At 34.5% G+C, this 10546-nt stretch overlaps 1 protein-coding gene across 1 annotated transcript; it reads right to left on the reverse strand.

Moving 5' to 3' along the window:
- Window positions 1-1099: 1099 nt before the first annotated feature.
- Window positions 1100-9339, reverse strand: LOC111988881 (homeobox-DDT domain protein RLT1). Its single transcript, XM_024020687.2, has 8 exons — window positions 9086-9339; window positions 7219-7326; window positions 6462-7121; window positions 5097-5176; window positions 3090-3542; window positions 2893-2979; window positions 2650-2744; window positions 1100-1512 (listed from the first exon to the last, which is right to left on the reverse strand). Exons 1-8 carry the CDS (start codon window positions 9090-9092, stop codon window positions 1428-1430), a joined length of 1575 nt encoding a protein of 524 aa, XP_023876455.1. The 5' UTR covers window positions 9093-9339; the 3' UTR covers window positions 1100-1427.
- Window positions 9340-10546: the final 1207 nt, after the last annotated feature.

Raw genomic sequence — 10546 nt, forward strand, 5'->3', positions numbered from 1 at the left:
TAATGACTAAAATTTGAAAATTTGGAGAAAGTATGGATACCAAACATATTGTTTGAGCCTAGCAAACCACATACATACCGCCATGACCAATTGAGCTTAGACTGAAAAAAATGTTTGATTTAAACTCATCCACACACAGACAATGAGAGAGCTCAATGGGTGCTTGTGAAGAAGAAGATGAAAAAGACGAAGAAGAACAAGAACTCACCTCTTTTTGCTACAGGAGGACGAAATTAGCCCTCTCTGTAGGCATTGCTGTAGTAATTTACTAATTTCATTTTAAAGCTTTTGCTTTTGTTTGTTATTTTTGTTCCTACCAGGATTCAACCTTGGACTTAATTTAAGTGCACATCAAAATACACAAATTTTCTCCTTGTTTTTGAATGCTTCCTTCAAAACTAAAAATTAAAAATACCCACTACCGTACATCCTTGATACAATAGTCACTCCACAAGTATAAGTGTTTGTGAGGTGTAAGGGACAAGAGCCGGGATTTAAGTCTCTAGGAGGAAATTTCACACACATATATACTTAGATTATGCTAGAATAGAATTCTATCTTTAAAATTATAAATAAATAAAAAAAGAAAAGGAAAAAGAAAATACCCTTCTGTTTGTTTTTAGTTTCTTTTTGTAAGTTGAGATTTGGAAACCATTTTTGCTTTCTATTTGTTTTCAGTTACCAAACAACTTTTGAGGCCTAAAAGATAGAAAACAGTTTTTGAAACTAGAAAACTAGTTTTCAGTTACCACACAAGTTTTGACTTTTGAGGCCTAGAAACTAGAAAATAGCTGTTGAAACTAGAAAGCTGGGGGAAATAATAATTACCAAACATATTGTTTTCTTAAAAATAAAATAAAAATAAAATAAAAATAAAAAAGGTTGATAAGAACAAACAAGGTGTTACTTTTATCTATAAATTTTCTGCAATTTGGTGCAGCTACTTAGCTGTTGGCGCAATTATAGCTTCTAGCTCAACTTTTATTATATAGTATATAATATGACTTTTATTATATAATATATAATATGATATTGATTAATATATTAAAGCAAGCCAAATCCAGCGGCAGAAAGCACCACCATCATACAACAACAAAAAGGCAGTGATGTCTTTGTGAGCTTTGATTTCGATAGTCCTTGAACAGTTGGTGGATCCAAGCAGAAGAATCTTACAAACAAACTTTTATCTGCAACATTTTCTCTGTGAAGCAGTCAAATTAATAAAAAAATAAAAAGGAGTTCTCTCTACACTTATAAACAGGTGACCCTGCAACTGCTAAAACAATTGCTAGCCACTATTAACTGAAAAGTTTGCTGCTGATGATTATAATGCTAAACGATGCTCCCTTGATACTACCAAAAAAGTGATTCTCCATTGAACTGTACATGGCCATAGCTTTGAGGACCCTAAAGCTTTCTACCATCAATCAACTACTGACACCTAATTCCTGGGAAGAGCTGTTTTCTGCAGTTTCATCCTCACTGAAGCTAGAAGGCATCTCCATGACAGATCTAGACAATATATAATGCAATCAAAATAATAATTAGCTGTGTAGAGCCCCAAAGAAAGAAAAGAAAAAAAGAAGTAAGTGCAACACAAAAAATGGTGATAATAAGTTAACATATATACAGGAACAGGATTTTTTTTTTTTTTTTTGGTTTGGGTGGGGGGCGAGATAGGTATACAGCATAGAAAGGTGATACAGTGAGCTCTTCGTCCTCCAAAAGGACAACAGAAAAATTCAACCAAAACAAATAGAAAGAAAAGCAATTGAAGAAAAAATGCGAATAATTTATGATTGGGAGGTCAGTTTCCTAGAATTTCCATAGCTGTTCATTTCTAAATTCTCAGTCATTTTGTCATGGAAAAACTCCCATTAAATGGCGAGTCATAATCCTAATCATAGTTACACCTTCCCCTTAAGACGCCAAGCCACCAATAACATACATTTTCATCATTCCACTCTCACTGAAACAAATAAGCATGATATGCAATAATACCAGGAGACGCCTCTAAAAATGTAAGAAAATGTCAGAGCTAGTGAGGAATGAGTAGAGTGTTTATGTCAAATGTTACAATATTTGTCATATTGGATTTTTATACTCCTATTGCTTAGTGTCGGAATTTATTAATTAAAGGACTAGAGTTTGGACATTTAGAGCTTCACTAAAATCAGATTAATTATTATACTTTTTTGAGATACTTCAACAGTAGATTTAGATTCCACAATCAACCTCTCCCCATTGAGGGATAGAAACAACATGGCCCCCACACTTCCTAAAATTTAAAGTTCTACTGTTATATTTCAGTTAAATTTTCCAGAATGCAGCTTCCCCCCCCCCCCCCACCCCACCCCTCCTTTTTTTTAAGTTAAGTGTACTTATTCACTTCATGCCCCCCTTAAGTTTGGTTACTTTTCATTCTAATTATCACTTTGTCCACCCAATCTTGAATTCTGGTCCACTCCTGCACATGCCACTTGGGCTTTGGCTCAGAAAGAAGGGATTGGTTTGGAATAGGTCTTGTTCAAGTCATATCAAGGAAAATGAAAGGGGCACTGTTGCACAAGCAAACAGATAAACAGGTGAAGGCACATGCATGCTCATGAAATGGAAGAGATAACAATCACAAGAAGATTTAATACCGACCCTTTGCTCAGAAATTTCCTTGTTTGCATTTCAGTGAATGGTGCCTTTGTCACATAGTCTTGCTGCAGAAGATCATGTCTGACTCGTTTTGGAACCTTCAATATAAAACGGAGCATCAACAGAAATGCAAAAATTGCACATACACATGCATGCATATACTTATGTAAATATATTTTTCCATAATGTGTGTTTATATATAAGTATCACAATGTCATATAAAAATTGGCCAAAGCTCAAACTCACTTTAATTTCATTTGTTGAATGCATCTTTAATTTAACTTGGTTGCCTTGTTCTTTTATACCCTTCCATTTTCGATTAACTTTCTCCTCCTGCACATATGCGCATAAATACCAGAATTTCAAGCAATGCACTTTCAATTAACATGAGAGTTGTTTAATAATATAGCAAATCATAGAGAGGTCTAAACCAAAAACTCAACCTTTTTCATCCTTGTAGATAGTCCTCTCTCTTCAGTGTCAAGTGACTCAAAGCGGTTATGTATCAAATTTGGAGGCTTAAATTTGAAGTATTCATTCCTTTGGATGACATTGGGGCTGACATTAGCATAATCATGCATCTCGCTTTCAATTTTCCCATCATAGTGACCACGATGGTTAGTGATAGAATCAATCCTCATCCCTTCGACACCATGCTTAGAGCTCATTCTTTGATTCCTCTTGCTATTATAAACAGAGGTTTCTCCAGCAGAATCTTCATAGAGATCCAAGGAAGAGTTCTGCTTAGGGAAAGGTTTGACATGGTTGAGAACAGTTGACTTCTGTTTTAACTGAGATATCTTATCCTGGTAATGAGACCCATGCATCCCGCTACTGTTTGCCTCTTCCATATATAAATCCTGTGAACTCAATTTGGAATTATATGGCTCATATCCCTGAAAAGGCATGGTAAAGGGAAAATTACAAAAGTCACCAAAAGAATTACTCCATAAAAGAAGCCACTTATACAAATGGCACCAAGAATGCAATTCCTACTGGAATTGATGCAAAGGCTTTATAAATAAGTTTATCGGGCTTCTAGGAATACTATAGAAATATTATTTGTTGTAGTAAAGCAAAAGTGCAGGAGTAAGCTCTGTTGTTCAGAGCTTTCAGAAATCTACAGTTTAAATGAATATAGATTGCACTGTCACTAGTAATTGCAGGTCAGTTAAAAACCAAAGAATTGAAAAAGACTTGCTCAGCCCAGATTTTATTTATTTTTTATTTTTAACCACCAGGTGGAATCTCTTAAAAGTTGGGGTTCAACTTGGGGAAATATATGTGTTAAGAATATGAAGGTGATGCTGTTGGAAGTACACATGCTGCTGGTGCAGGAGTGGTCTGCAGAGGCAGTAGTGGAGGTCCAATGGGTGGTAGTAATATGGTAGCAGTTGCACTTTTCCCTTTCAGTATTTCTTCAAAGGGTAGGAGAGAGAGGGGTTTAAGAGTTACTTGACAGTAAAAAATGGTGGTTGACAAAAAATGATGGTGATACTGCCACAAAAGTAATGGCAGAAGTGGAAGTGAGGGCAGTGACCGCAGCAGTAGTGACAGTGTCACAAAAGATGGAGGTTGTGATGATGCTAAAGCAGCAAATGAGCCTTAAATTAGTAAATGAATTTCTCCCATAAGATAATTAATTTGGATCTCTAGAAAGCAAGAGTTCAATAGTTCAGAATCCAATCCAAATAACCACAATTTTTACTCAGTTGTGGCATCCATATCCAGTACTGAAAGTATCACTTGAATTCTAGGGGAAACATTACAGCTACACTATGTAACTGCTAACAAACACTAAAACTTTAAGAACTTAATTTGTGCCAGCCAAGTACATTGAAACATGACACATGACGAACTTTTTCCTTCTCAAAAAGATGCGTTTTGCAGTATTTCATAAACCAAGTCAAATTAGCAATTTTAGGTTGGCTCCTTATATATGTGGATCTGACTGGAAACCCCAAATACATAAAAACTGTCAAGTGCAGCAGCAGAGTTGAGTTTGATGTAAGTCATAATATAAGTTTGTGTGTATATATATATATATATATCTCAGATATTCATAATACAGTAAAATGCAGAATGGTTCGTAAAAATATATTTTGTACAAAGAAGAGTTGCAATAAAGGCACCCTACCCAGAATAACTATGGTCTATCTTCTCCCCCTAATCCTTAACATAACATCACAAAATCATCCAGCACTTACTAAAGATAAAAAAATTGCAAAATTTTATACATCAAGATATATCACATGGACTTTCAGTTTTGACATCAATTGATCTGGTTCAGCCCTTGTCATGACAATTATATATAGTTAGATTAACATATTTATAAGTTTTTCCCGTCTTTTTTCAACCTCCATCACAGTCATCCTACATATGTAGTAAAATATAGCTTCTCTTACTAAATTGTCAGTGCTTGAAAAAAAAGGATCAGAAACTCCACTTACATTGCTGAGACTGGGTTGCCTTTCCGCTCCAGAGATGTCTGGAGAATTGGGAATAGAAAGATCCTCATCATAGTATGGTTCTGCAAAAGCACATATATATGAAACATAAGAATCCAACCTGCTCCAGAAAGAAGTTTTGCCAGGAAATTAAGAAAAAGAGTTGTCTGCTCTATAAAACAAAGGAACCACATACTAAGTAACGCATAGAGATATATACATGTACTGATGTACATGTCTATCACTGATAAAAAGAATTCTCAAATAATTTTGAGTGAAAAGTATTTCCACTTATGATAGCGTAAACTGCTACAGTTTTAGATTGCAATAATAATTTGATAATTTAATTAATAATACTCTTAATTATCAAAAACATCTTCCAACTACCTCTTAAACTCTCTCTCTCTCTCTCTCTCTCTCTCTCTCTTCTCCCCCCTTTAAACAACTGCCCATTTCAAACTCCTTTCCAGCGTCCATCTCTAAAATCAAAATACTATCATATTTTGTTGTGATGATACCAGTTTAAGAAAATAACTCAGATACTTAGAAAGTACATTTAGAGCTTCTACACATGTAGCTTTTTCTTCAGTCTCCCTCCCCCAGCCAACTTTTCAAACTTACCATCCATGTGCAAGACATTCATTCTATTATTCAACTGGTTACAAATGTCTGAAATTATTTTATTTAAAAAATAATAATAAATTCTTTCAGAGTTTATATTATAAAACTAAAAGTTTAAAGTGCAAACTTGGTAGATCAAGCTCTAGATATCCAAATATATGCTATTTCATCAAATGACTGCCGGCATTGGGTATACAGCAAACTGTAAACAAGAACCTGCTAAGTAGGAAAACTCGCAAAACTAGCATAACAAAGAAACACTGATTTAATCAAATTTTTCCAAAACCCATGTTTGAACTTGTTTTCCAATTGATCTTATTCAAACCCTGCAGTACCTACATCAGCTAAGACCAAAGCCAATGCACCCTCTATATATTGATTTCAAATGTACACAATTGCACTATAAATCTTTTTCATAAATCATCTATGTCCTGTTCCTAAAAGCAAAACTTCATTTGTTGGAATTGGCTTGAGCTAGTTATGCTTCCCCCCTTATCATTTGCCTACAGAAAAAAAAAAATTTGCAATGCAATTCTTTCTTGTAAATAAGAAATACTGATAATCTTTCTCAAACACAAACACACAAAAGGAAAACAATGAAAAAAAAAAAAAGAGAGAGAAATAACCATAAAATTAAGCAAAAAGATCTAACCAACCACAACCGGAGATTCCTCTCTTGCAGGACAAGTTGCATAAAACTTCATTAAGAGTAGTTAATCTGACACAGAAATATATGTCATAACTTACCACGGACTGGTTTCTGAATTGGAGACTCAAATGCACCAGGAGGAAGTGGCTGAAATTCCACACCAAGTGGTGGACCATCCTCTCGATAATGCCCCCCCAATTGCCTCTTAACAGCAGTAATAGCAGCATTTTCAATTTCACCCTTCACTTTCAAGTATCCTGATGGCTTATATCCCATAATTTTTGCACTTTTGGCATTTATGGGTGCAATGGCTCCATTATGGGTTAGATATCTAGAATTTTCTACATCGTATGGATCTTCAGTCTGTGAAAACAACTTGTCTTGAGAAGATGAGCTACTCTCTGAAGATGTATCATCTGTGCCACTAACAGTTTCTGTATAATGACTCATATGCTTATAGGTGAGGTCTGAAACTTGAAAATCATTCCCATAGAGCCTCCGGCTTTCAACTTCCCTTGGATCAATATTCCTATAATCCCCGTGTTTAGTGCTGCCACAAGAATCCTGTCCAAGTCCACTGCCACGATCCTGAATAACAACACTTGAACGATCTTGTCGTCCACTAGCACAAGCTTCATCTCTCAACAATTTTTTGTCTTTTAACCTTCTGTGGCAAAACCATCCAGATATTTGCTTTTCTGTTAATCCTAACTGCTCTGCAAGTTGGGATTTCATTTCCTCGGTAGGGTATTTGTGCTCTAAGAGAAGTCAAACAAATTTCTCCTTCAGAAAAAATAATGCCTGGGCACTTAGCAGAAAGCCTAAGAGAAGATATGACAAGATAAGTGATCATACCATTATAAAATCTCTCCAATGCCATAACTTGGGCAGGTGTCTTGAGCCTTCTTTTCTTATCCTTCTCTGAAGAAACTTTGTTCTCTTCTGAGTGTACTTCACTTGATTCTAACAAAAATAGAAAATTATTAAAAAATAAGACATGATTAATGATAATAATGACCTTGATGTCTATCAGTATATATTTGTTGGCCCAATCAGCCACTAGTTTAATTTATTTACCAATATATATAACACTCATGGTAAAGCATTTGATGAGTTGAAGTCATCCCAACAACTAAGTGCTTTCCACGTAAATGAAGAGATAGATAATAGATGTCATAAATCCTCTTAGTTTCTGAGCCAAAAAGAAAATCACTCATATGTCTATTTGGTCATCACCCCTCCTTTTATCTGTCTTCTCATGGGACATAAACCCTCTAGCTGAATGTACATCAGATAAATGGAGGGAAGCAATAGAAAAAAAGAAGAAGTCTTAGAGCTTCTCCCTTTGCTCACAAGGAAAATATTAAAATTGGATGATCAACTAAGAAACAAAAAAGATTTCATCAAATCTTCAGATATTTGTAAAATTGCATCTCACTTTCCTTATTATTGTGATTGCATAAATTTATTTTCTCTTCATGTTAATTTTGTCTGTTGAAAAGTAAGGCAGCTTGATAAAGTACATGCAAAATCATGTCTTCTGTTACATGCATGAAATCACGATCAGATGCATCAAGAATACTATTTCTACAAGTGATTTTACTGCTCTTAGGCACAAGCATAAACTACTTAACCCATCATGGAAAATGCCCCTGGATTACCCCGCAACTAATTCTGGCGGGTGGGGTCAATTGCCCGTAGGTTTCACTGGCTAGAGACAAATCCAAAGGACTCTTCTTTAGAAAGGTTTCCAATGTTATAAAAAACAAAAAGTGTTTTTCAACCAAGAATAATTCATCAAGTCAATTGTTTTATAAACCACGATATTTTGAAGCTCATCCTTGCATAATTACGTTCACTTCCACAAATTTATGTTATACCAGCCACAATTAGCTCTCCTCCACAACTCAACTAGGTACCGGATTCCCCATTTTTGTACAAGGCTTCACAATTTTATTTACTCATTTATTTCTTTTTTAAATTATGTTAAACATGTACCCAATGGATTTTGAACCCAAAACTGCAACATCCACCCATTCTTGTAGGAGGAGAAAGTATTATTTGAGCCAGAGTTCATCGGCATAAGGCTTCCTAAATCTAATCAGATCTTCAATGAAACCATACCACCCAATCCAAAATTTGGAGGTTTGTAATTAAACCATTGTGGACACAATTTAACACATCAAATTCAAACGCTGGACAATACCACAGCATTCACAAATAACAAAATTTCCGTTCAACAATGCAATTGAGGCAAAATCATCATTCATCAAACTCAAATTTAAATAATATTATCATTGCCATTATGAAGAGAATAAAAAGAAAAGTAATAATACCCAGTTTGGCTACCAAGAAAATGTAGGAATCAAAAGGCATCAAAAGCTTTTGAATATTTAAATTCTGCATCAATCCCAATTTCAGGACCCAAGAGGACAAAACGAAAAGCAGACAACAATAGAAGTAAAAAAAAAATTAAAAAAAAATCCCCAAGTTAATATTTTCCCTCAGTTTTCTCAGCTACCAAACAGTCCCTCCCCAAAAATCCATATCCCGGACATTACCTCAACCATTACAACAATTTGTCTGTCCATGCAAGGAATTCAATTACACATCCTAACGCAGAAAACCCAGAAGCCAACTGACACAAATCAATCAGAAAACGAAAACCCAATACGCCAATATGAATTTGAGATTGAGAAATAATAAAAAAAAAAAAAATTACCTTCCATGGTGTGTGAAATTCTGGTGATTCCTTCTCTCTCACTCTCTCTTTCTCTCGAGTAAAGAAGTTTCGTAGATTCTGCTGGCTCAAAAAGCAAAGCCCATTTGACCAAGAAGCTTGAAGCCAAAGATTAATGCATCAGATATATTTGTAATGAGAGAAATTTTCAGATACAATGTGAAAAGGGAGGGGAATTTTTTTGACTCTCTGCTTCTATTTGGTATTTGCTTGTTCTAATTTTACAGATTTTTTTTGTTTGTTTTTGTTTTTGTTTTTAATTTTAATTTTAATTTGACATAGTAAACAATTACATCACCAATTTTGGCAATTTGGCTTTTTCAGCATGTTTTTCTTATTGTTTATTTATTTTAGGCAAAAATGCAAAACTGACCCTTTAAGTTTCAGTATTTTTTATTTCAGTCCTCTAACTTTCAATTTTGTCATTTCAGTCCTCTAACTTTTAATTTTTGTCAATGTAGTATTCCGTTAGATTTCAGTTAGCTGATGACGTTAAGTTTTTTTTTTTTTTTTTTTTTTTTTTTTTTTTTTTTTAATTTCGAAATTAAAAGAAAATAAGAAAAATCTGTTAAAAAAAAAAAACCATGTAAGGGGAACGACGAACTCAATGACCGAGTTATAGGCGATTCCCAGTCGGTCATTGAGTTCGTCGTTCCCCTTAAGTTAGTTTTGTGGAGGGCGCAATAACAAAGATTGCTTTACAGGGAAATGACCACAAGTAGAATATAATCCTTTTCTATAAAGACATCAAGAAATTATGGGAGAACTGGAATGTCAGGAGCTTTGTTCTCCTTAGCCTCTTTCTTCAAATTTTTTTGCTTTTTACTGCATCCCTGAGAAAGAAAACAGCATACAAATGGGTAACTTTCATAATCTGGACAGCTTACCTTCTGGCTGACTGGGCTGCTAGCTTTGCTGTTGGACTAGTCTTTGACAGTGAAGAGAAATATACTTCTAGGCATGACAAAATGGATGATGATACTGGTCTTCTTCTGGTGTTGTGGGCACCTTTCCTTTTATTACTGGTTGGTGGGCAGGACAGAATAACTTCTTTCGCTGTGCAGGATAATGAATTGTGGCTCAGGCACTTGATTTGGCTCATTCTCCAACTCCACTGGTTTTGTGTTTGAGTTCGTCGTTCCCCTTACATTTTTTTTTTTTTAACAAATTTTTCTTATTTTCTTTTAATTTTGAAATTAAAAAAAAAAAAAAAAAAAAACTTAACGGTATTAGCTAACTGAGTTCTAACGGAATACCACATTGACAAAAATTAAAAGTTAGAGGACTGAAATGACAAAACTGAAAGTTAGAGGACTGAAATAAAAAATGCTAAAACTTAAAGGGTCAGTTTTGCATTTTTGCCTTTATTTTATTTTATTTTTGATGGGTTATTGTTTATTTTTTACTATATATGTAAATCACTTCTTTTATTTTTATAAATTT

Source organism: Quercus suber, unplaced genomic scaffold (assembly GCF_002906115.3).
Source record: "Quercus suber isolate HL8 unplaced genomic scaffold, Cork oak 2.0 scaffold_237, whole genome shotgun sequence".
Lineage (NCBI taxonomy): Eukaryota > Viridiplantae > Streptophyta > Magnoliopsida > Fagales > Fagaceae > Quercus > Quercus suber.